Source organism: Raphanus sativus, chromosome 5, assembly GCF_000801105.2.
Source record: "Raphanus sativus cultivar WK10039 chromosome 5, ASM80110v3, whole genome shotgun sequence".
NCBI classification, from domain to species: Eukaryota; Viridiplantae; Streptophyta; class Magnoliopsida; order Brassicales; family Brassicaceae; genus Raphanus; species Raphanus sativus.
Window position 1 is genome coordinate 27,200,834 of NC_079515.1, and position 25,697 is coordinate 27,226,530.

Consider the following 25,697-nt stretch of genomic DNA (forward strand, 5'->3'; position numbering starts at 1 on the left):
CCTTGTAATTGCTTGATCTTTTGGAATACAAACATTGTTTTTAACATCTACTCGAGTAACATACTTTTAACAGCATTCGCGACATGCTCAATACATTTGGAGTTGGAGAGAGAGAGAGAGAGAGAGAGAGAGAGAGAGAGAGAGAGAGAGAGAGAGAGAGAGAGAGAGAGAGAGAGAGAGAGAGAGAGAGAGAGAGAGAGAGAGAGAGAGAGAGAGAGAGAGAGAGAGAGAGAGAGAGAGAGACGATAATCAGGAAAATAAACCATGTTTTCAAATCATACGGTACATCCGTACATGTATCTCAGTTAGCATCAGACACTTGAACCTCATCGCGGATTACATGATGTTCTCTAGTGGATACAGTCCAATGATCCGTATGGGAGGAATATTATTTATACTTCATGGCAATGGTGAGTCTCAAAATCGAAAGAATATATATATATATATATATATATATATATATTATATATTCATTTGATCAAAACATGTTTCATAGCAACTGATGTTTAAGAACATGTATTAAGGTTTTGAATGTTATGCTGAGATTTGCATGGATACAAATCGTTCTGGATTACAAATTCTCCTTCATGGATACAAATAGAGACTTCCTGGAACACCGTGGACACCCTGCATCAGCGATTACGTCTAAGACATAAACCACATATTTATTCTTCTCTAACTCGGCTTCTTGTAACGTAGTACTCCCATTCCGCATACAGAAGTATGCGGAATGGGAGTACTATAAAAAAGTTATTCAAACTACTGATTCAAAAAGTTAAATATTAAAATTTTGAAAATATTTTTTAAAAACTGTTTCAAAAAGTATTTTCGAATTTCAAAAGAAAGAAATTAAAAATAAAAAAACTTTCAAAAAAAGAAAACTATAAAAAATTGAATTTAAAAACATATAATCTAAAACTTTAATTTTTATTTTATTTTATTTATTTATTTATTTGTATTTATATATCTAAGGTACAAAATTTTTTTACTTATTAAATAAAATATTTTGGTCACTTTTTTTTATTAGAATCTCGTTTTGGGCAAAAACTTGAAAGTAATCTAGTTAAAAGAATTGCACCTGTTTATTATTACTCGGATGATTCTTATAAATTTGAGAGTGCATGTACTTATAGTCTTTAAAATATAAAAAAATCTCATATATTTTAATTATAAATCTAGATAATTTTCCATTAAAATATCTAAATAATTTTATTCTAGTCATCTAGATAATTCTATGAAAATATCTAGATAATCTCATCCTAATTATCTAGATAATTCTACGAAAATACCTAGATTTTTATCCAAGGGAAGTGGGAGATTGAGAGATTTTCTAAATCTGGGCTAAGTTTGAACCAACACATGATTAGTGGAACCCAATATTAAACCTAACAAAGGTTCAAGTAAACAGAGGAGAAGAAAGACACGATGAAGATGAAGCCTTTGTGGAACTTTTTTTTTTTTGTCACTTGCCTTTGTGGAACTTAACTAATGCCGTTCTGTTTTCTGTTGGAAACGGAACCGAGTCCTCTACTAAAAACAAGAGACGACACAGCGTTACCAACGACAAACGTCACATCAGTTTGTTACAACTACATACGGTCTATTATCCCTGAAGCGAAACGCCACGCCGTTTTTAACTAGAAACTGAAAGTTTATACATTACAAACGTCTGGACATGGAGAGTTGATGATGATAATTACATACAAAGGAAATAGCCAACGAACAGATTACTAGTCCAACAAACTTTTATAAACACACAAAGTTATAGCTTTCTAATCACAAAAACCATCACCAGGTCCAGACACACACTTCAGCTTTATCTTTATAGACGACATGATCAAACTATATGTATTATGTGCTTACAAACAGCAAGCATGACATATAATCAAATTCAAAAAATGAGACATTCTATAACCTTCAAGTAATAGCTGACTTTCTAATGCGGTCTCTATCATCTAATAACAAAACAATACATCATTAGACCAGATGTATTTATAAGAAAGAAAACGAAGAAAACCGTAGTGAAAAGGCTTTGAAATCAATAAATCTTAACATACCACTGTAAGACTTGTCTTTGGAAGACAAATGTCTCCTCTAATCACAAAAACCATCGAACCTAAGCAACTGCATCAATCTCATCTCTAGCTTTCTTATACAACTCAAGCCTCTGTGCACACTCAAGTCTCCTACCCATCAAAGCTGGATCTTCGTCTAGCAACTCTCCCAAGTTTTTCCCCTGTGACCATATATATATATGAGCACAGAATCAGAATCTAAGAGTTGAGTCATTTATTTTAGTCTATAGTCTTACCTCTCTCTTGCTAATCTGACTGTAGAAGTAATTGAGCAACGCGAGCTTAGCTTGTCTAACTTGACAATAAATACAACCTTTCGGGATGGTGTTGCGAAGTGTGTCTGAAACCATGCTGACGTACGCAGACACATTTGATGCTATCCTTCTGAAATGTCCATCTACGTATAGGTCTTGTGTTGCAGGTGAAGGAGAAGCGGTTTGGTTTTTGCTGTTGGATACTGCAGGTCTTTCCATTTCTTGAGGAAGTTTCCTGAAGAACTCAGCTGTTAGATACGCAGACTCCATCTCAACAAGTCTAATGACCGACTTCTTGCTATTTACCCCGAACTTCTCCAATGATGTGTTGGCTGCAGCAGCAAGCTCCACTTGGCGTGAAGGGAAACACTTCAGCTCCTGAGTTTCTGCAATTGACTTCCTCACAAGCTCTTTCATGACAAAGTGAACCTGTTGCACCAAACTCATTATGTTCCTCTATATAATAAAAACTGAAAGTGAAGGGTGTAGAAAGAACTTACAGCGTCCACAGAAGCCTCAGCTGGACCTCTAAAGTAACCTAACGCCCCTTCAATAAGACGGCGATAACCCTGTTCTGGTGCAATCAAGTGAGGTTGATAACCATCTGCTTCAGAGACGATTCTCTTCACACTTTGTAGACATATGACGATCGGAAGGAAGCTTTTTTAAGTGCAGCTGGGGGTTGGTTGTCGAAGACTCCTAGATACGGTCACCTCCACGATGCCTACAAACGTAACATTACCTTGAGAAAAAAGTTCTACATCAAGCAACTGGTAGAAACTTCAACAAGAAGCAGCTGTTTACCCTCCATCCAGATGCTCCTTGAATATCTTATCAAATGTACGGCATACCTCCAGTATGTATGTAGCTGAGCCTGAGAGTGAGACCAACATATTAGCCCATAGCCAAGAAGTTATCATCATAGAAGAGAAATGGTTTCATATAGAGAAAGACTCACCCCAGCAACATGCGATGATGGACAAAGCTAACGCATTAGAAGTAAGCAACTTCTTTATCCGTTCGTTTTTGAGTGTTACATCAGGTCTAACTTCTAATTCGTTAAATCCTTTGTCCATCAGGTCTAACTTGGTAAGAACACCAAATGTTCTCTCGCCTGGGATGATCAAAAACTTCATTTCATTACTAAAAGACAAAAGTTGCTGCAAAAATATGTCATCCACTTCCACCAGGACAATAAACAGACCTGTTGGATCTACTTCTTTGGCGAGCTTGATTGCATCCGATGTAGCTATGTCTTGGTTGGCAGGAGATATAGCTAATATGATGCAGTTCGGCTGCAAACAAACAGAACTAACCAATAAAGGAACTAGAAAAAGCATCATTACAATTATCAAAAGGAAAGCAAATAGTACTACTCAATGGTTTTTATATGGTCTTGCATTTGTAAAATGTCTACAGACTAAAGAAATAGCAATTCTGACCTTATCCACGTATGTGCGAACCATGGACTCGATATCCTCAACAATGGTTCTGGCTCTCCCTCTGCAAATCAAAGATAGTGTCAAAATTTTCACTAAACCAGTAAATAATAAAGAAATTGAAACCCAACCAATAGATAAGACAAGCATACCAACAGCAACTTTGGTTAAACCAGGTAAATCAAAGAGGGTTAGATTCACAACTGTTTCCAAATCAAACAACAGAAAAAAGGAGGAAACATCAAAGTCAGTTCCAGAAAAAAGAGAAGAGAGTAAAGCCTTACAGAAACTTTTTCTTAAAAAAAAAAGTAGTTTACAGATTATGATAAAAGCAGACCATTAGGAGGGACGACAATGAGGTGAACAGGAAGTGGAGATATCTGTTTACTCTTCCCTGTGATATCTGTTTACTCATCTTGAATCTCCTTGCGAACCAAAGCTGCAGACATCAATGAATTTTCAAGCAAAAGTCAACGAACACTTTCGACATCAAAGAATTTTCTAGACAGAACCCATAAACCACATGGATACTAATACTATAACAAAACCTAAGTAATCATGAAAATATGACAGAAGCAGAACACATATACATTCATACCCAACAATAACAATCCCATAAATGTTAAGGTACATACCGAAATCGTTAAACTGTAACTTGGGAAGATGAAGAAACTCTGCATACTCCTCAGTTCCTTCCTCTGTCTTATGCAGCTGCAACACCAAAGGACGCCTCGTAACAATACCTACACCAAACACTTCTTCTTCAAGACCCGAGTTTTTATGCAGTATTACACAAACAGACTAACAGTAAAGGTTAAGACTTTTCAAACCGGATCCTCTAGGAAGAAAATCTCTCCCAACTATGCTCTCAAAAACTGAAGATTTCCCAGAACTCTGCACAAGAAGAAAGTTGAAAGAGTCAACAGAGGAAGAAGAAGTCAAAGCTACTTAAACCGGAGAAATCACCTGACCACCGACGACCCGGCGACGGTTGGGAGAGCTCGCAGAGAGAATTGAAAGCGTTATCTCCAGTTCCACCACCGTAGTCACCGATCACGGTACATGCTCTCTGTATCCTATTAACCAGCCCAATCAAGCTCTCCATAGTCGTCATCTCCCTTCTCCTTACGTTTCAATTCAAACTTCCAAAGACATGTGCGGAACTCATACGTAGTTCATGAACACCACCACAACATACAGTTATTAACTCAAAAGACTCTAAATCTTGTGAACTTGCAAAAGGTGTAAATGAGAATCAAGCCATCCTTGTTGCGTTCTCTTGAAACCAGCTGCATATTTGTTCTGAACATGAAATCAGGATGATCTAGCAACATAACTAACCATCCCTTATCAATTCCATATCCTAGATTCTGTTGAGAATTCTCTAACGTAATAGTTATCTCTCTATGAACACAGCTATGTCAACATCATCATCAACTTGGAGGGATCCAGAGAATATATGCCTAAAGAGAGAGTTTCGATACCTCAGATACACCATACCAGCAAGATTGCATCGCCAAAGCATATCGGAACAGTTCTCTGGTGGTCGAGGTAGAGATCCAAATATATAACCGTCAGGTTTTGTGCGATGTGAAGAAATCGCAGAATCGGAGATGGACTTGCGACTCCGAAACTTGGATCGTTTCTTCATCATCATCGGAGCAAGCACACGATCAATTTACACAAGGAATATATGTATGCCACAACCAGAAAACGCAGAAGCTAACAACGAAGAAGAAGATCCAAAAGTATTTGTTTATTAATATCTCTCTCAAACGTACAAAGTAATGAAATGAAGCTTATATACAAGGTTTACTAAACCAAAAGACAATAACCAATCTAAACCAGAATAAACCGAGATATTAAATCTCCAATATCATCGGATCGAATCCTCTACTTTACTTTTTGCCGGAGGACGAGGCGGAGGAAGCGGAGGCGGGGGAAGCGGAGGTGGAGGAAGCGGAGGCGGAGGCGAGGGAAGCCGAGGCGGAGGCGAGGGAAGCCGAGGCGGAGGAAGCGGAGGCGCGCATCTCATTAACACACTTGAGGACTTTAACAGCTGAAGAGTTAGTTTTCACTTCTTCGCAGCATTTCTTGATCGCGTTTTCCATCGTCTTCTTCATCTCTCCGTCGTTAGCTGAGTCTGGGATCCTCGAGAGCAAGGTCTTTAGAGCTTCGCAGGGAGTGTGATGTTTTTTAGTCATGATTCTTTGAGTGATTTGTGATTTCACAGTCAGTGACGTCGCTCTTTTTTTATATAAGCAACTCTATAAGCCTGACCACGCGGGATCGTTGAGCTGGAAGAATGAAACTCATGGATTGGCTGATCACGGTTGTTAGTCGGTTTAAGAGTTAGTTAGAGTTAGTTAGAGTTTGTTACGAGTGAAGTTAACTATAAAAAGAGTCCTTTGGAGTTGGAGAGGGATAGATTTGTATGTTGAGACTGAGACGAGAGTATTGAGGGGAGATTACGTGTGGGTTACGCCACCGTATCTCAATTGGTTTCTGGATACAAAGTGTATTTCACCGTTCTCATTGATTCAATAAAGTGTTTGGAGTGTTGTGATTGATTTTGAGAGATTGTTTGTGATAGAATCGATAGGTCAAACTATATCAGAAGTCTCCTAACCATCAGTCTCTAGATATATGGTTAGACATTGTATTTTCTATTTTCAAATTTAGCTTATGCGAAGTTGTCAAACTATTTTTTTTTTTGGAAATGGGATAAATAAGCAGTTTACCAAAAGACAGAACCTCTTGTTATATTTACTTTTTTTAATGGAGCCCCTATTGCAGCAAGTAATTTTTCATCAGTTCTTACTCATGTTATCGACGTTGTGCAGGTTAATTCCCAGCAAATTTCTTCTCACCTTGGCCAGCAAGATTTAGATGGAAAAAGAGTTCCCCGAATGGTTACTGGGAAGACAGACGTTACCTTGCTTCCATCCATGGGATTGGTCACCTAGAGCTGGAGGTTTTATTAGTGATAGATTCCTTAGCGCTCTTCGCCCCCAAGAATACTACTTTCATTGTATGGCTGGACGAAGAAGGGTAAGTAGCATAAAACTTTAATTTTACTTTTTGAACATAAATTGTTTCTTACTTGTTAGAGTAGTTTTTACCAAATTTTTTAAAATGGTTATGAGTAATACCTTTACTGAGGTCTTGTTGTATTGCATTTCCTGTGATATTTCTTTTGGAAGTCTTTGATATCTTTGTTCTGGCGCTTTGTAATCGCTTAAGACATTCTGGTTTACAGGTTAGTTGATACTGCACTGAGGACATCACGTAGTGGGTATCTGCAGAGATGTTTGATGAAAAATCTTGAGAGCCTGAAAGTCAACTATGATTGTACAATACGGGATGCTGATGGGTCCATCATTCAGTTTCAATATGGTGAAGATGGCGTCGATGTTCATCAGTCTAGCTTCATCGAAAAGTTCAAAGAAATGACAATAGTAAGCCTTCCTTTTCAAACGGTTTAGACTTTTCCTTATCTGTATCTGCTTTTCGGAAACTTATGTTGTTATTTAACTTTATTCAGAATAAAGATATGTTCCTTCAAAGATGTAGCGAAGCATGCTATCTGGATCCAGTAGTTAGATCCAGTAGTTACATAACTGATCTTCCTATTACTCTTAAGAAAGGAGCTGAGAAGTTTGTGGAGGCAATGCCTATGAAAGAACATATTGCTTCTAAATTGGTGAGACAAAAAGATTTTCTCGAGTCAAAATTCTTTGCAAGTCTCGCCCAACCAGGGGAGCCTGTAGGTGTACTTGCTGCACAATCTGTAGGAGTGCCATCAACACAGATGACGAACTGAATCACATTGGTACTCACTTATCCTTACTTTCCATCCTTATTTATAGAACACTATAGTAATATGAAATTGAAAATTTTTGGCCCGAACTTTGTCATTTGTGCAGTGATGATGCAAGTCAAATTACTGATAAGTTGAGGAAGATTACGGTAGCAGATATTATAAAGAGTATAGAAGTGTTCGTTATACCATTTGCAGTTCATGGGGGTGAATTTTGTAGTATTCACAAGCTTAAGATAAATCTCTATATTCTATAAGCCAGAGCATTATCCAAAGCACACCGATATTACTGAAGAAGACTGGGAAGAAATATGACTGTTACGTTTTTCAGGAAGTTGGAAGACGCTATAGACAGACTCGCATAAAAATACTTTTTAGAATCAGATGCATAAAGGTTGAGAAAGACAACGGTCCAAAATCTGGAAATTAAACGGATAATGATGATTCTGACAGTGGAAAGAAGACTGGAGGTGATGATGACGAGGGCGAGGATACAGAGGCTGATGATCTTGGTGCAGATGCACAGAAACGGAAGAAGCAAGCAACAGATGAGCAGGATTATGAGGAAAGTGATGACGATGAGAAGAATGAATCTTCAGCTAGTGGAATAATTGACCCTGAGATGAGAACGCAGAAGTTAGCAAGGAAGGGACCCCAGAACCGCAGTAAGATAGCCTGGAAGCCAAGTAAGAGGTAAAGAATGTTCAAGAAGGGAGTAAAAAGAAGAGACAAAGATTTGTCAGTGGTGGGTGAAAAAGACAGACACGTCTTTGCGGAAGTCAAAGGAAAGACATTTGAGTCCACTTCAAGATTCATTAAAATGAGCCTCATATATTACTTGCTCAGGTACCTTTTCCTTGAAGCTATTTATTACCCTTATGATTCTGATGTGTGCTAAGCCCTCATACTACTCTCTTACACACAGGTTGCTCAAAAAGCAGCACAGAAAGTTTACATCCAGAACCTTGGGAAGATCGAACGGTGTAGGGTGGCTAACTGTGGTGATCCTCAAGTGATATACTATGGAGACAAATCAGGCCCGGCTCTAGGCATGTGCTGGGGGTGCAGTGGCACAGGGTCCATTAAAAATTTTGACTTTACAAAGACAGACGATGGTTACCATTGTTGCTAGTCTTGAGATTATTCGTCGTGGTATATGGAATTTTTTCAGGTAAAAGAAAAATACTTAATTAACTCATATCACGGATCCCACAGACTGTGTGTTGCCAATATTAAGTTAGTAACTCTCTGTTTTTTTTTTCGTGTTTCTTGGTACAGATTAGAGAAGGAGCATTTGAACAACGTTGGGAAATACAGAGCATTCATGTCTCTGTTCCATTACCATTCGACTACGATGAGGACCAAGATAAAAGACGATTAGAGTTCTGTGAGTATACTCACCGTCTTGTCTTGTTAATTTTGTAAAGAAGATACAATAGTATTCAACTTGCCCCTTTCCGCTGACACTAGTTTGCAAGAATATCTTACAGTAATAAGAAGAAAACCATGAAATAAGAAGATAGAGAATGAGATGAGTTATCAAATAAGATTTTTTTCCTCCAAATTATTCATCTTGGTTAATATGTTTCTTTTCTTTTTGCTCTTTCTTATCAGAACCGACTTTGATTGATCCTAGTTTAGTTTTGACGAGAATGGTTGGGTTGAACAAGGCTCTCAATCACACCAATCTAAAACATACTAACAGAAATAAACCAAGAGACAATGCGGACCTCTCATTCAAATCAAAGAAACTTGAGATCAAAGCTGACAAAAGAAAAAAGTAATTTCATAAAAAATCCAATATTGATAAAATCCCTTGGAGCAAAAAAAGAAACATTAAAAAAAAAAGTTAACCTATACTCTAAGGTAGTCAACCCTGAGCTAGCTTCGTCGCAGCCACATCGTCTTCTTGAGAGATGTCTTGTTTGACCTTGTTCTTCTCGGCTTCCTCTATCTCCTTCATCGTCTCTTCATCTTCATAATAAACTTTCTCCGCTAAAAGAATAGGCTGGTAATAATCGGAGTGAGCAAGCATACAATTATACATGGTAGCAGTGAATTCCCTACACTTGGGGACGAAGTCTTCGTTCTTCTTCTTAGCTTCCTCCACACAAACTTCCCAAGCCGTGAATGAGTCTTTGCAATCACCTTCTTTCATGAACAAGCAAAACACGCTCTCTTCCGAATCTCCAAGTTCCTCTGAAGAGTTGGAATCTCCTAGCTCTGGGGACGAGTCTCCAAGTTTCTCTGAAGAGTTCGAATCTCCTAGCTCCGGGGACGAGTCTCCAAGTTTTTTTGACGGCGCTTCGTTGATTCCAGGTTTGGAATCGGATGAAGATGACGTCATCACCATCTTCTCTCAGCCTCGAGATAGGATCGTAATCGAAATCGGCGGCCAACGCTGCTTCTACGTTAAAACTGTTTGGAATGAAAAAAAACTTTGCAGAAAGTATTTAAAGTGTTTGGAAAGAAAGAATTTTTTTTTTTTTTAATTATTTAGAAGAAGATTTATTACTACTTCGATGATTCTTATAAATCTAAAATACAAAAAAAATCTCATATATTTTAATCCTAAATCTATAAAATTCTATTAAAATATCTAGATAATCTTATTCTAATTTGTTTGGTCAAAAGATAATCTTATTCTAATTATCTAGATAATTCTGTGAAAATATAGATTTTTATCTGAGGGAAGCGGGAGACTTTCCTAAAACTTGAGCTAAGTTTGAATCAACACATGATTAGTGAAGAATAAAACTTAGCTTCACCCCTAAGGTGAACCTCTACATTCACCCACCAATAGGAATTAGTTAATTGAGATTTGATATCTCTTAAAAAAGGAAACTAATTAATAAGAATTTAATGAAATAAAATTATGTTTTTAGATAAATAAAAAATAGTAGCAATTATCAAAAAAATTTTTTTTTTTAATATTGATAAATCCGTCAGAAAATACTAAACCTAAACCCTAAATTCTAAACCCTAAACCTTAAATTGTAAATACTAAACCCTAAATCTTAGGGAAAAGCCTGAACCCTTGGGCAAATCCTATACCCTAAACCCTTAAATTTAAACCAAACCTTAAATCATAAACTAAATCCTAATCCCTAAACCCTAAATTATAACCCCTAATACTAAACCCTAAATCCTAAATTCCAAAATGGTTTATGGTTTAGGATTAAGGGTTTATGATTTAATATTTGTCAAAGAGTTTAGGGTTTAGGGTTTCGTGTTTAGAATTTAGGGTTTAATATTATTGTTTATGATTAAGGGTTTAGGGTTTAAGATTAACGATTTAGGATGTAGGATTTGCCCAAGGGTTCAGGCTTTCCCCAAGGGTTTAGGGTTTAGTATTTATAATTTAGGGTTTAGGGTTTATGGTTTAGTATTTTCTGACGTATTTATCAATATTAAAAAAAATATTTTTTTATAATTGCTACTATTTTTTTTTATCTAAAAACATAATTTTATTTCATTAAATTCTTATTACTTGGTTTCCTTTTTTAAGAGATATCAAATCTTAATTAACTAATTCCTATTGGTGGGTGAATGTAGAGATTCACCTTAGGGGGTGAAGCTAAGTTTTGTTCATTAGTGAATTGTTAGCCTATTAATATCCAAATCAAGTTTATTTTTCGACAAAAACTCCCCTTTCTATGACAAGTTGAATCCCCTACTGGGCCTTCCCTCTCCAAAGTCCAATAAGCAACATGAATCTTCGCATTACGTCTCTTCCCTTCTCATCTGTGTGCTCTACAGTTTCCATGTTTCAGTAGCTGAATATGCTAATGCACATTAATAAAACACTAAACGTGCTTGATCGAGCTGCGAAAGAAGCAATAAAAGCATCACAACACACCTTCACCTAATAAGACTTGACACTAATATATGCTGTGTTTTATTTTTGACATTCATTTTCCCTTATCAGAAGACAATAATAAAACAAATAGTGAAAGTTGTTGTAGAAAAATAGTGAAAGTTAATGTTACATATAATCGATAATAAGTTAAATATTTATGAATTTTTCATTAATTTTTTATTATAAATACTTTTATAAATATTGTGAACACGGAATGTAGGGTTATTATATTCAATTAAAATAAATGTAAAAAATAAAATATTATGTACTAAAATAAAAAATCCAACCATAATTTTAATATGGATAGAAACTAAAAAATATGTCTTTACATAATCCAACAAAGAAACAATATAAAATAACTTCACAACAAACAAACATAGTAGAAATGAAATTAGATTATTTATACCAAACAAACAAGTTAAAATATTTACACAGACATATAAAATATAACACAATTTCATTAATAACTACAATAATTGTGTTAGAAAATGTATTCAATAGTACCGAAACTAACCTCAAATCTTTTACAACAAAAAAAAAAATCAACGGAAAAATATGATGATTTAAAAAATATACTTTAAAAAATAATGATCTGCACAAAATTTAAAACAAAATCGTTTAGACTAAAAAATTAATGTTAAAAAGTATAATGGAACAAATTTTCGTCGGAAGCGCAGACTTCCTAGTGATGTATATTCTTTTGTATTTTATTTTTTTGTTAATATTCATTACTTCAATTGATTGTAATGGAATTGTTAAAATAAAATTTTGTTTATAGTTTTATGGTGAGTACAAACTTCCAAGCATTGTTTCAGTTAGTTTTATGGTATATTGTCTATAATTAGTTAATGTGATATTTTATATTTATATATTCTAAGATCAATATTTTTTACCAATATGTTTTTTCTGCTATGATCGATGTTCAATAATTTTGTGAAATCATCTAATTTCCATCTTATATAGTTAAAAGGTTCATTTAACCTTGTATGATAATGATTTTAATACATATTATATTTATATTAAAGTATTTTATGTTAATTTTAAAGAATTAACTTACCTGATATTAAGGCAGGTGTATTCAACTGAGAGTTTTAAGTAATTTGTATTAAAATAACAAATTTACTGTTATTCAAATATGAATTTTAAAAACTCATTTAAAATTCACTGTTATTAAACTTGACATTTCGTAAAATACTTTGAAATACACTATTATTAAAAATATTTTAACTTGTGAGATTTTAAAGTTTTCATGTGATTTTAGGGTGCTTAAGTGAAATTTTTTATTTTAAAAAAATGAAAACCCAAATCTCATGATTTTAATTGATATTCTAGAATAGTTTAACAAAAATTAACTAAATTTCCGCAACTTGTTAAAATAATCTAAAATCTCATTAAAAATCAAATCACATCAAACATTAAATCGAATACATTCCCCTAAATTGATTTGTCTTGATGTAATATTAATTTTAACATTACATTGGCCAATATTTTTTTTTTTTTTTGAAAAAAAACCAATATTTTTTTTTGAAAGTTTAATATTTTCAAAAGTTTTTTTTTCTGATAGATACATTGTTGTGTTTAGTTTCCAAAGTTGGTCTAAATATCTACTCCGGCATAGATATTTTTTTTTATGAATGCATAGTTAGTTAATTATTTTCTGGAAAATTAAAAGACATTAAAGCTATAGAGAGAAACATCGTCTATGCCGGGTTGTTTACCATTAAAGCTACGTCGAGAAACATGAATTGATAATAGCCTAAAATCTTGTATCGGATTTTAACTGCTCAGATGGTTTGAAATGATTTTTTTTTTTTTGAAGAAATTGAAATGATTTTATCACGTTAGAGATTAGAATTCCAAAAGTCGTGTTTGTAACGGAAATTGATCACATAAATTTTTCTTCGATTCATTATAGATGTAACCGTGGACGGTGGATGATTGACATTATATTAGGTTTCACAGAGACGGCAATAGAATTGAGGAGATGAGAGAAGGAAGAGGTTGATGATAGTTGCATGATTTGTCACCTAAAGAAGAGAGTTTTGCATAATACGGTACTTTGTAATTTGTACGAGTGTTTACATATTAGAGTATTTTTCACTTGAATATTTTGAATTTGTGGAAATTATTTTTTTGACCAAAATGCTCCTTGTTTTACATGCAAAGAAACGAGTCCTCAACACTCGAGGCTTTCAGATACTGCCACTTATCAAAGAATATGACCTCAGCTGGCGAATATATACCGCTCGTGCCACAGCCCACAGGTAAGTTAAGTGGTTTAGTTGGTTGTATCACAAACAATTGTACGAGCGAAGGGGGGGAGGGGGGGGGGGGCATAAAGTAGCTGTAATGGGCCCCTAAGGGACAGATTGATTGGAGAATTGGGCCTCGGTTATTTATATGGGTCCCATTTTAGTGATTCCTTTTGTCGTCTTGCGAGAGTTGCCTAGTCAGATCCTTGTTAGATTCCGAACAATGTGGGGTCACGAATACTTATTGTGGACCACACTAATAAACCATGCAGTTCCGAATACGAGTTTCATGTTTGCAAATAACTTTTTGTTGGTAATATTACTATTATGTCTTGCTATTTTGTAATCTTATTTAAAAAATTTATAATAAAATAGTGAAGAATTATTTTATATATTAATTTATTTATACATTATTAGAAGAAGTGAAATTATATATCAGTTGTTGGCAAATATTAATTTAAATAAATTTATTTTCAAAACTAAAGTATTAGATAAAAATCTTGACCTCTGTCAACTGAAAATAAGATCCAAGTATTCTATCAAATTCAAAGAGAAGTAAGCGCTTAGTAGAACTGAGTTATGAACGATAATATTTTTATATAGGTCATGTACCTTTCATAAATGTCAAATGTTATTTATTTTCTTCTAAAAGCTAAATGTATTAATTACGTATTTGAAAAGTACGTATATCATGCCCGGTGCATGATGTTGTTGGCCAAGGCATACAATAATGGAACTCGAAAGCTATTAGGCCATACTCATTTGATTCTCTCGAACGAACGAGGTCCACTCAACCATTTAGAATCTATTAAACAAAACTAAAATGCCATTATTTGTACGTTCGAATATTATGTTAGTTAATTTATCCTCTTAATCTATCATCCGTTCACTTATCAAATAATGTGCTCTACTTCACACAAGCACTATCAAAAACTAAAGCATACACATTAGTTTAGTATGGCAACTTTCTTAAATTTTATAAAGTACATTGATCATATGTTAAAGGGAGTTAATAAAGCAACTAGAGAAAAGTACAACACATACCGAACTTCTCATAAAATTTCATCATTGGATCTGAACTCAAATCACGGACAAGTAAACACATTTAAGATCTCATGTGATGATAGTGATATAATGAAAAATTGAACGGTCACGAGTGATACTTGATCGTAGATCACAAAAGGTAAAATGGTCCGTGACACAGCTGATTAGAAACGCTGGCTTTGCTATATAAGACCCATCACTCTAAGACCATTTGTCTCTGAGCTTCTTCTTCCTCTTCATTGAGCTTCCTCTTCTATAAGAGACTTAAACATTTTTTGTTCGTTTAAACTCTTGATAATGGATTCATATTACGTCAGGTTTGTGGAAAAGGACGAGCCACACTTTCTAGAGTCTTGCTCTCTTTGCCGCAAAACCCTTTCTCTTAACTTCGATATTTTCATGTACAGGTACTTTCTTTGACCCAAAAATAAACAAATAATATACCGTTAATTTATTGATACAAGCTTTTGATTTTTGGATATGATCTTGTTCTGATACTGATTCTCTGGTTCATTTTTTTCAGAGGAGACATGGCATTTTGTAGCCAAGAGTGTAGACAAGAACAGATTGAGTCTGATGAAAAGAAAGCCAAGAGGTGGAGAAAGGCTTCGACGTCGTCTAGATCCAAAAATTCCGTCGCCGGGAAAACCGTACGGACGGAAACTCTCGTCGTGTCTTAGTCATTACATATTCACGAGAAGAGATCTTTTTGTTTGTGGTTTTCTTGGTTTCAGTTTAAAGAAAACAAAATAATAATAATAATAATAATAATAATAATAATGATAAATCACTTCTGAATTAATGTGTTCTAATTTAAATGGGCTTACCAAGATATATGTTGGCCCATTTGATAGGACCATGGGCTCATTTTGAAGATTTAATATACCTTTTTGTAACACCATTTGAAGATTTAAATACACTATTTTGATTTTTTCATACTGAAAAGTGTTACAAAAAAATAGATCAACAAAAATACTCTGGGAGAAAGTAGATTATTATGTACACAATAAAATTAAAAACCACATAATTGGTCACAGAAAGAGATCACCTAACTTTCTACTAAGAGCAAGCTTATGTTATGTACACAACGAATCTAGCATTAAGTCATAGCTAAACGGCGAGACCACCTAATTCTATCGGCAAACAATGCGTATATATTCAGTTTTCAAATGTATGGTTTGATGTATCAACTTATGATTGAATAAACTTCGTTTTATGGCATATTACATTGTAAGAAACAAATGTATGAATCACTAGTTATACTTTTAAATATCATTTACATATTAATGTCTTTTCCCATTGTATCTAAACATTTACTAAAGTATTTTTAATTTTTTAAAAATTCAATATTATCTCACAATGCTTAACTTTTGTGAAGTACACTGGAGAAGACTTATTTCATTATATATATCATATTTCAGTCTATAAGCATTAGCCATTAGGTATGGTCTTATAGAAAACAAAATTATGATTTTAGATATTAATTAAAGTTATAGCCAAATGTTAAATGTTTGGTATTTTTTTCCACAAATGTCATTATCTTTAGAAATAATAAATTACCACATGCCATTTACAATTTGCATTTATTTTTATTTTTTGACAAAAATACATTTATGTGTGTTTAATGTGGAAAAATCAACATTTTATGTTTGTCAATCCATATACAAACGTGATATCTACAGAAAAAATTTCCAGATTTTTTTTCTAAATCAAAGAAAATTTTAATTTACAATTCTTTAAATATGAATTTATCATTTTTTTTCTTTAATTGTAACAGACAGTTAAGTTTCTTCGCGAAAACCTCTATTTTAATACGTTCTTTGCATTGACAAATACAAAAAATTTAGCACACAAGTAACTTTTTAATCGATGACTTTACCCCTAAAAATTCACGTTATTCACTATCTAAGTTATTATTATACTCGGTGAACAAAACAAAAGTTATTATTAGTACCAGACTTTTGTTTTAACTACAGTACTAGATTTTGATCCGCGCTTTCAAAGCGCAGATTTATTTTTCTTTATTTTTTTTTATATTGACAAATATTTAATAAATATCATATTTTCATATATTTATTTTTTTATAAAAGATTTAAGCTTTTTATTTGTTTTTATCGTGTTTCATTTTAAATGAGTATAGGCCTGAGCACAATATTCAGACCCGAAAAACCAACCTGAAAACCAGGGTTCCAAACCCGATCAGACTCGGGATAAATATTCGAAAAAGTTCTAAATTGCTATATCCGAAGAATCGGTCCTGAACCCGACCCGAACCAAGAACCGAATGAGTACCCGAAGATTTCCGAAATGTGAATATATATCTAAAAATATATGTTATAATTATATTTATAATTATTTTAATATTTTAAATTAATATTATAAGTTAACTATAGTAGTTATTTTCGATACTTTTGAGTATTTTTGGATAAAATATGATAGTTTGGATAAAAGTTTACCCAAAAAACTGTATAGTATGGATATTTCTGGTCACTTTTGGTTACTTTTGAGTAATTTGGATACAAAAATTTGAACCGAACCGGATACTTTGGTTACTTTGAGTACAAATAACCGAACCGTTTTAGATACTTTGGTTATTTGGTTATTTTTCAGGTTCTCATGCATAAGAACCGAACCCACCCAATCCCGGAAAGATCCTACCCGAACCCGACCCAACATTTTATAATATTCGAATGGGGTTTAATTTCAAAACCCGAAAAACCCGATACCCGAAAGAACCGACCCGTACCCGAATAGGTACCCGAACATCCAGATCTAATGAGTATTTATGTTTAGAAAATTAAACTTTATTTTAATGAATTAAGTTGGTATAACTCTATAAATTAATTTTATTATGTGGTTAATTTTTTTAATAAAATTATATACTTTTAGTAAAGATTTATACTTTTCAAAGAAAAAATCAATTTTTTATGAATGTTTAAATTATATTAAAAAAAGAAAAAACATAATAATTAAGTGATTAATTTTTGTTCACTACACAAAATATTAAGAATTGTTGAAAATAAATTATTTGAACTTGAAGAAAAAATAAGAATTGGATCTGATTTCTTAATCGGCCCAAATGGCCCAAGAGAGATATGATGTGGACAGTTGGCTGGATAAGAAAAAAAGACCCAATATAGATGTGTTATTAATATTACTTGATTGCCCTTAATTAAATATGAAATGTTAGTAAAAAAAAAGTATTTTTAGTAAAAACATCCTGCTTTAATAGCATAGATATCAATTTTTTCTTCATGTCTCCTCTTTATTTCCTATAATCATCATGTCTGTCCAATAAAACTCTAAACCGAAGTCCAATTAGTAACCAAGAAACCTCCAACTCACACTTTGATGATCACATGCCTTTTTCTTCCTTAAAGATGTGTTGGCTCAAGTTACAAAAAAAAAGAAAAAAAAAAGATGTGTTGGCTCATGTTTGAATTTGTGTTGACGACCTTTGAGGATGCTGTAAAAAATGCTCCAAAAGCAGCAGAATTTCTTGAGAAAATCTTTGGTAAAAATGTGACCGAGAAAGTATTGATATTGACAGAAATTGGTCGGTTAATACGTAAAGGAGGAGAAAAACCGGGAAATCTGTTATAGTTTGCATCAGGAGGCAATGCTCTTGGGAGTGTTTTGGAGATGATAAAGACAGAAGCAAGAGAAGAAGCCTTGGTTGAGATACGCCTGAGCTCAGGTCTGAGGATTGAAGATTTCAAACCTCCTGCACCTGACCGGTCTAAGATATTAAAGAAATTTACATAAGAAATTCTATTTTTTGTGGGGCTTCTTTTTTCTTAAAATTCTCTTTTAAGTGCTTCAACAAACTAATTTGTTAAAAAATGAAAGTTTATTTTATTATATTAGAAAAAACCTTCCAAATTTTTCATTTATTTTTATATAGCATATGTATATATATATATATAGTTCAATCTTTTTGTCTAAACTAAATTTTTAGAACACAAAGAGAAGCAAAACATACATAACTATTTATCAATTTTTTTCGAAAAATATAATGTAAATGAATGAAATTAAAAAATCGAGTTCCCTTTCATCCCATTCCGTTTCATTTGTGAACTTTTTCAACTAGATTGTTGAATTTTGGAATGAAATGATGTTGAATGATTTATTTTAATATTTTTTTAAAAAAATTATTAGAATAAATCATTCAACACCATTTCATTCCAAAATTCAATAGAAATGAATACTTATTCCATTAATTTTACAAAAAATAAATAAAATTCAAAGAAGAATGTTTCCATAACAAATTTGGTTACCAATAAACACTCTTTGTTGTATTGCATTACTATCATTCCATATATTTTAATTCCACCAATCCTTCTTATTTTACCAACTACAACCTTTGAATATTTTATAATTACATTTCGTTTTCTTCCATACATTCTACAAGAAATCAATTGAGTATTATTTATTTTATTTCATTCAAATTATTTTTAAAAAAGAGGAATATACAGATATAAAATTTATTCTAAAAATTTGTAATCCAGTTACTTGCACCAATAGGCTCTAGGGATGTAACAATGACATTGGCTACAAGGAAAAGAAACAAATAGATGAACATTTAGGCATTACCATAACAAGATACTAATGTGCTGCTAAGGTTTTCTCTATTACATTGATACAACATAACATTGGCTTCACATACACTTCTTTCCTTCTGAAGTTTATTTGAATCTATAGTCCATACGATCTAGAATCAGAGAATAGTTACCATAAGAAGAGCTCAGACCTACATATACAAATGTTATTTGATCGTGATGTAGCGGTTTGTACCGTGCTTAGCCCAATGGTCCTTAAGATCGACCGGGTTTGAGAGATCGTGATGCCCTTCAGCAGCAAGCCGGCTTAGAAGCTTGCTGAATGCGCTTCCACTCATCTTCCGACCACCAACTCTAGCATGTTTTTTGTTGGGAAGTGCCGGTAACGGATGCATTGATAGCGTGGTCGTGCAGCAAGATGACTGCCAACCTCCGTTCCCCCATTTGTAGCATTGTCTGAGAACTCCTGTACATGAACATACCGGTGGAGGCATTGTTGTCTCGTCGTAAACAACCTGGTTAAGCCCCACCGTTTCTTGGCTTTTCCAATCTGATTTCGATCCTGTTGCTGCGTCTTCTTCCCCCCCGTAGTCAAGGTTCGTCTTTACAAACATGATCTTGGTCAAGTCGTCCTCGTTCTCTTTCTTAACCTTCCTTGGAGCTTTTGGCCCTCGCTTATTAGCAGCGGCTTTCGTTGTTGTTGTAGCCTTTGGTTCTTTAGCTCTTTTCCCGCGTTTTGGTTTGGCAGAGTCCAAGGCGGATCCATCATTGGGCTCCATTTCTCTGGTCTCGTATGCATTTTCAGTCAACTGAACCATGTGATGTTGATGTTGATGATGATGAATGTGAGGTTGGTGCTGGCGTGAAGTAGACATTGAGTTGTCACGGAATTGTAGAGCAGCAAGAGCACTGTCTCTCTCCATGATGGCGTTGTTGCGCTCAGCGATGGCCGTGTCTCGCTGGAGAAACGCCATGTCTCTTTCAGCTACTGCTGCTTTTTTCTCTGATATCGCAAGATTCCTCTCCTGAATCGCTGCGTCGCGCTCTGCTATAATTGACATGACTTGTTTCATCGATGGCTGATGCTGCTGCTGCTGCTGCTGCTGCATCATCCACTGCTTCATTTCATGAACAATTAAACACAATTCCCATTTAAATAATGACAGGAAATGATGTAGTTTTTTTATTTGGGATTTGGGAAACAGAATGTGAAGGAAGATAGTACCTTGCCCTGGGATGCTTTATGCCAACCATTGTCACGATGCCCACCATCATCCATTTTGATATATCTTTGCAATACAGCTTCAACAAATATTAGTTCCTGCACATAGCCAATGAGCAAAGACTGTCAATAGACCATTTAGTGCAGGCATTACTACTAGTATTAGTGAACATAAACTGACTCTGAAGGAAGAAAGTTTTGAAATTAAAATCTGAAAAATGTTTGCATGTGATGTGGCTAAATAGCAAAAGAGTGATAGAAATGAACAAAATTGCAAAAAAAGCAAAGAAGAGAAGATGGAAGCAAGGACAGAGAAAGAATGTCATGAAGCTGATCCACGAACATCATCTACCACTTCATTAGAAACAACACACACACACATGATCCTAGACTCCTTATCAGTTTGCAGCTCATCCGACAGAACACAACATAAGAAGCTGTCTAGCACAGAAAACTAACCTTTTTTTTTTGCGCAACCCAGAAAACTAACCTTATAATTTTAAAAAGACAGCATCTTTTTTTTTTTTGTAAAGAATATGTCTCTACACAATCTCCAAGACTTTTATGCAGCAGCTGAAGCAGTAGTGAGGACCATTAGCTTCCTAATCAAACCTCCCCTCTAACAGAACAAACATGCAATAAATAAAAACGGATGTGTAAAGTTCAAATCGGAGCTATTATAGTAGTTTACTAATTGAAAATATCGGGCCGAAACTCGAAACACTCAACCTAAACTACTAATCATGTAAGAATGCAAACAAAAGCTTCTAAAAAAAAAAACAGATACTCGCAGAGAAGTAGGCAAGTCAGAAAAGTTCAGAATCTACCCAGAAATAATTACGCCAAAGAAATCATTCTATACAATCCAGAAGAGCGGAAGGAAGAAACAAGGACTCACCAGACCAAACTAAAGAGTATAGTAATAAACACACAGATTCGGTTTTGGTAGAGAGATAGAGAGAGTTTGGGTGAGTCTAGGTCGTCTAGGGTAGATAGAAACACAATTTCATTATTATTTTTTTCTTTACTCTTTGAGAAAGAGGACCACATCTCAATGGAACATCGATGCTACCTGTCTGGATTTTTGTTTTTTTTTCACTCTTTTTGAAATCCAATTGAAAAGCTTTTATGGCTTTTAAAAGTTTGATAAGCCCATACATAATGGGCCTTAAGGCCCAAATGAAAAATGCCCTAATGAAATTCCTATATAAAAAGTTTTTTAGCAGTGAGTTTCCCCTCCCAGTTGCATTTGCTACCTCTAGGGTTTTCCACATATTCGGCGTCTTCTCTCCGGATTCGAAATGGTGAAAGATCTCTCCCTCTTCCTTCAATCGTTTGGATGTTAGAGAACTAAAGTTCTTCTGCTGCTGTCTAGTTAGTTTGAGCTTACGATTTGAAATTTTCAAGTTACCAGATTGTTGATGTCTTTGTATATATTCTGATTGAGATCTAACATGCCGGCCCGATTGTTTCCTTCTAACACAATCACTCACTCTTTTGTTGTTGTTGTTGTTGTTGTATCCGGACTTGAACAGGCGAAGAGAACCAAGAAGGTCGGAATCGTCGGCAAGTACGGTAATGCTTCTATTTCTATTTCCTTGACTTTCGCCTTACATTAGCGATGTCACTGTATTGTCCGGATGATTAGACTGTAGCAAGTATGTGATTAAAAGAAAGAATAGTGTAGAACCTGAAAAGTTGAGGCGTTTCTGGAATTTGCTTAGGAATGTAGCTTGATTGGAAACAGCGTTACTTTTAACATTTTTATTACAAGACATGTTCACAACTAATGATTAGTAGTGTATGAATTGGAATAGTCTCTCTGGTTCGTTTATTTAAGATAGCAATGATTATTGTATGCAGGTACTCGTTATGGAGCGAGTATCAGGAAGCAGATTAAGAAGATGGAGGTCAGCCAGCACAGCAAGTACTTCTGCGAGTTCTGCGGCAAGTACGGAGTGAAGCGAAAGGCTGTTGGTATTTGGGGATGCAAGGACTGTGGCAAGGTCAAGGCTGGTGGTGCTTACACCATGAAGTAATTGCTTTTTCTCTTATCTATCTATGTGTATTTGCTTTTTTAGATAATTAATCAATCAAAATTAGATTTTTCTAATGTATTTTTGGTTTCTGAATTGCAGCACCGCTAGTGCCGTCACCGTTAGAAGCACAATCAGGAGGTTGAGGGAGCAGATCGAGGGTTAATTTGTCTCAGTCATAATTTTGCTTATTTGCTGTGACAATTATGGTTTTCAAGTACTACTATGCTTTTCTGTTTTTGATTCAAGACAGTTGTTGTTTACATTTAGCCGTGGATCAGTTATTCTGTGACAACTATGTTTTTGCTCTGCTATTTCATTACTCATTGCTCTGAATACCCTACCTACTTACGAACTAGCTAGGTTAAAATCGTTTTTAAGTAACGCGAAAGGTTTCATGTACGTTAATGAATCTATTGCTCTGTTAATCACTGTGAAGTGAATCTGAATTTGATATTTAGAGTTGTGGAACTTTTATTATTACAGACTAACTAGTAATAAATTTACCCAAACAAAGCTCATAGTTAGTTTATATTTTTAAGTCACGAAGAATTGCATTTGGAAAAATAAACGTGGTTAGGCTACTACCGTTGAGTTGTTACTGTTAACCTTTGAATTGAACAATTCCTGAGGTTATACATGAAATTAGAAAAAAATATGCTGAGAAGAACATAGCAATATCTAGATAAATAACAGAGAAATAAGAAAACACAAAAATCCAACCGAAGGAACATTACATTTCCGAGTCCAGATCGTCTGTCTACGATACAATGATTTGATTGGTATGCTCCATCCAAACCGCAGCTATCTTCAGTTGCTCAATGTTTCACCATCGAGAGAACGCAGAGGCACTAGTATCATGGTTTGTGTACCTTAAAGCCAAAGATTCTTGGGACATAGTTCTGAGTCGGTTTCTGAGGCTTCAAATTCCCATTAGTCATCAAGAACAAGTGAGGGAACGTGGTTCCAAAGTATGCTCCATCAATATCTGCACAAATCAATCAAGGGCAAACACTTAAGACATGATGATAACACTAAGAGTTCAAGATTAGATTGTTTCTTCAATATAAGCAAAAGCAGAGCCGAGCAGAGAAAAAGGATACTTGCCTTGGAATTTAGATCGAGGGTAAGATATGTCTTGGCATTTTGGGCAGTACATCTTCACAGTACTCGATCTCGGTATGTCTGATTGTCCAACTGGTAGACAAGATTGTCCGCAACAGAAAACTCTCGGACATCTCCCGAAATCACACTTCTTGAACTTCTCAGCCTACAACAGAGATCATATAACAAAAGAGAAGCCGTTAAAGCAAATAATGAAAATCAAAAGCTAACAAAAACAAACAAAGAAGAAAACTCTAACCATTGCAGCCAGTCCTTTAGTAGTCAAAATGTAACGAACATGAATAAGACCGTACAGCATCTCAGCAGCTGATTCCACAAGTTCATTCTGTTCTTCAGTAAACATCTCACCTGACAAGAATTAAAGATTTTTCGGACCACAAGTTTCCAAACTTTATTAATTGACAAGAAATAAACATCACTTACTGTTTGAAGACTCGACATCTAGGATGAGATCAAGCGCATACTCATAGTAAGGAACTTGACCACTCAACCCACAGAGATTGAAATCATCTTGTATATAATCTTCATCGACTTCACAGAAGAAATCATTCCCTCTCAAATTACAAAACCACGAGATCCACGAGGTATCATCATCATCATCATCACCTTCCGATCCACTCACATCCGAACCATCACTATCCGTTTCAGATTCCACTACACACAAAGGATTCACAACAATGCAATTAATTAAACTACCAAACACAATTTAAATAGAATTTGAAATAAGCAAAGAACAAAACCATCTGGAAGCTGATGTTTGTCTTTAGAAGTGGATGTCGAAGACTTCTCTAGTCTCTTGTTGAGTGCGTCGTTGATTCGTTTCCGATCAATTGCTCCGCCCACGATCTCCGATCTCGACGACCCACCACCACCTCCACTCCGTTCCTTGTACATAATTCGATTCTCCCAAGAAAAAAAAGGACTGAAAAAATTGGGACTGAGATTCTCAAGACTTTTCTGAAGATTGGGATAAAGACGGAGACAAATAGGGTTTTACTTTAAATAATTTTCGTCACAGAGTGGAGGACAGGACATAGGAGATGTAAAGATCATGCCTCTCTTCTTACTGTTTTGTCCTTTTTCCTTTTATTTTTGAAGAGTATATTTTTGTAATGGGCTTCCTTTATTGGACCGTTCGTAGTCAACCCAATGCCCAATTATATATTTCTCTATTTTCTATTATAGGTAAATAACACTAAAAATAAAAGTATTTGAAAAAACCTATCATTTTCTAAGTTAAAATATTTTTATATTAAGTTTAATATTTTGGCATTCATTACCAAATTTACATGATATATATTATTTTCTTCTATATTTTGAAAATTTAAAACATATATAAATTTTAAAAATAATTTAAATGAATTATTTGAACCCTAATAGAATCTACAAATATGCAAATCTAGACCGAACAAAAATTATAAATATCTGAATCCGTTAAAAATTTTAATATTAAAAACACAAATCCGAATAAATCCAAAATCATTATTTTTAAAATCAGACCTACCTGATGATTGGACCGGGTTAGACTATGAACCGATCATATAGTCGGATTAGATCTACTAATTGGTTCAACATGAACCGATCATATAGTCTGATTTGATATCAAAGTTATTAAACTGATAAAAACCACGAAAATTATCAAAAATCCATAAATTATCCATTGAACATAAAGCTAATTGATATAATGTTTAAATTTATTTAAATTTTATGTATGTACCATATCTGTTAACATTATTTTAAAATTTATATAATAAAAATATATTAAACCATAATCCATAAAATTTTCGGTTTAGTTTCTAAATTTAGTTTTTAAGGTGAACCCAAGTATTTCTCCTTAAAGAAAACCCCTTGAAAAAGACTAAACACCAGAATAGATGTCGAAAGTTCACCCTTAGACCCACTGAAAGAAAAACATGCCGGTCGGTTAGAGTTTATTGGCCGGGCATCATAGTATACTAGTATTGGCCTACGCTTCATGAAATTGTCGTCCCACGAGACTCATCGTACTTATG

General features: G+C 34.3%; 5 protein-coding genes and 2 pseudogenes across 10 annotated transcripts; 3 read left to right on the forward strand and 4 right to left on the reverse strand.

Moving 5' to 3' along the window:
- Positions 1-1,847: 1,847 nt before the first annotated feature.
- Positions 1,848-5,526, reverse strand: LOC108861928 (phragmoplastin DRP1E-like; annotated as a pseudogene).
- Positions 5,527-6,657: 1,131 nt separating this feature from the next.
- LOC108834281 (DNA-directed RNA polymerase I subunit 1-like) lies at positions 6,658-9,152 on the forward strand (annotated as a pseudogene).
- A 144-nt stretch (positions 9,153-9,296) lies between these two features.
- Positions 9,297-10,072, reverse strand: LOC108834283 (uncharacterized). Its single transcript, XM_018607628.2, has one exon. It carries the CDS (start codon positions 9,939-9,941, stop codon positions 9,459-9,461), a length of 483 nt encoding a protein of 160 aa, XP_018463130.2. The 5' UTR covers positions 9,942-10,072; the 3' UTR covers positions 9,297-9,458.
- Positions 10,073-14,948: 4,876 nt separating this feature from the next.
- On the forward strand, positions 14,949-15,679 carry LOC108834282 (FCS-Like Zinc finger 3). The gene is made up of 2 exons (XM_018607627.2): positions 14,949-15,150; positions 15,267-15,679. Exons 1-2 carry the CDS (start codon positions 15,041-15,043, stop codon positions 15,421-15,423), a joined length of 267 nt encoding a protein of 88 aa, XP_018463129.2. The 5' UTR covers positions 14,949-15,040; the 3' UTR covers positions 15,424-15,679.
- Positions 15,680-19,306: 3,627 nt separating this feature from the next.
- LOC108861504 (protein BASIC PENTACYSTEINE6) lies at positions 19,307-21,574 on the reverse strand. 6 transcript variants are annotated; one of them, XM_056986707.1, is made up of 4 exons: positions 21,423-21,570; positions 21,015-21,143; positions 20,528-20,623; positions 19,307-20,417 (listed from the first exon to the last, which is right to left on the reverse strand). In XM_056986707.1, exons 3-4 carry the CDS (start codon positions 20,579-20,581, stop codon positions 19,509-19,511), a joined length of 963 nt encoding a protein of 320 aa, XP_056842687.1. In that variant the 5' UTR covers positions 20,582-20,623; positions 21,015-21,143; positions 21,423-21,570; the 3' UTR covers positions 19,307-19,508. The 6 variants fall into 6 exon arrangements, with proteins under 6 accessions (XP_056842687.1, XP_018490881.1, XP_018490883.1 ...); XM_018635379.2 differs by having other exon boundaries at positions 19,307-20,420; XM_018635381.2 differs by lacking the exon at positions 21,015-21,143 and having other exon boundaries at positions 21,423-21,574.
- A 153-nt stretch (positions 21,575-21,727) lies between these two features.
- LOC108859647 (60S ribosomal protein L37a-2) lies at positions 21,728-22,896 on the forward strand. Its single transcript, XM_018633558.2, has 4 exons — positions 21,728-21,828; positions 22,060-22,099; positions 22,388-22,559; positions 22,663-22,896. Exons 1-4 carry the CDS (start codon positions 21,826-21,828, stop codon positions 22,724-22,726), a joined length of 279 nt encoding a protein of 92 aa, XP_018489060.1. The 5' UTR covers positions 21,728-21,825; the 3' UTR covers positions 22,727-22,896.
- Positions 22,897-23,150: 254 nt separating this feature from the next.
- Positions 23,151-24,738, reverse strand: LOC108857660 (casein kinase II subunit beta-3). The gene is made up of 5 exons (XM_018631669.2): positions 24,426-24,738; positions 24,109-24,339; positions 23,924-24,033; positions 23,668-23,830; positions 23,151-23,548 (listed from the first exon to the last, which is right to left on the reverse strand). The coding sequence occupies exons 1-5, from the start codon at positions 24,577-24,579 to the stop codon at positions 23,418-23,420; spliced, it is 789 nt and encodes a 262-aa protein (XP_018487171.1). The 5' UTR covers positions 24,580-24,738; the 3' UTR covers positions 23,151-23,417.
- Between the last annotated feature and the right edge of the window lie 959 nt (positions 24,739-25,697).

Coding starts and splice junctions, on each gene's coding strand:
- LOC108834283 (XM_018607628.2), bottom strand. CDS start 9,941: ATGGTGATGACGTCATCTTCATCCGATTCCAAACCTGGAATCAACGAA.
- LOC108834282 (XM_018607627.2), top strand. CDS start 15,041: ATGGATTCATATTACGTCAGGTTTGTGGAAAAGGACGAGCCACACTTT. Junction 15,151..15,266: donor TTCGATATTTTCATGTACAG/GTACTTTCTTTG, acceptor CATTTTTTTCAG/AGGAGACATGGCATTTTGTA.
- LOC108861504 (XM_018635378.2), bottom strand. CDS start 20,581: ATGGATGATGGTGGGCATCGTGACAATGGTTGGCATAAAGCATCCCAG. Junction 20,421..20,527: donor ATAAAGCATCCCAGGGCAAG/GTACTATCTTCC, acceptor CATGAAATGAAG/CAGTGGATGATGCAGCAGCA.
- LOC108859647 (XM_018633558.2), top strand. Junction 22,100..22,387: donor CGGAATCGTCGGCAAGTACG/GTAATGCTTCTA, acceptor TATTGTATGCAG/GTACTCGTTATGGAGCGAGT. Junction 22,560..22,662: donor GGTGGTGCTTACACCATGAA/GTAATTGCTTTT, acceptor TCTGAATTGCAG/CACCGCTAGTGCCGTCACCG.
- LOC108857660 (XM_018631669.2), bottom strand. CDS start 24,579: ATGTACAAGGAACGGAGTGGAGGTGGTGGTGGGTCGTCGAGATCGGAG. Junction 24,034..24,108: donor AGATGTCGAGTCTTCAAACA/GTAAGTGATGTT, acceptor AATTCTTGTCAG/GTGAGATGTTTACTGAAGAA. Junction 23,549..23,667: donor CCCTCGATCTAAATTCCAAG/GCAAGTATCCTT, acceptor TGATTTGTGCAG/ATATTGATGGAGCATACTTT.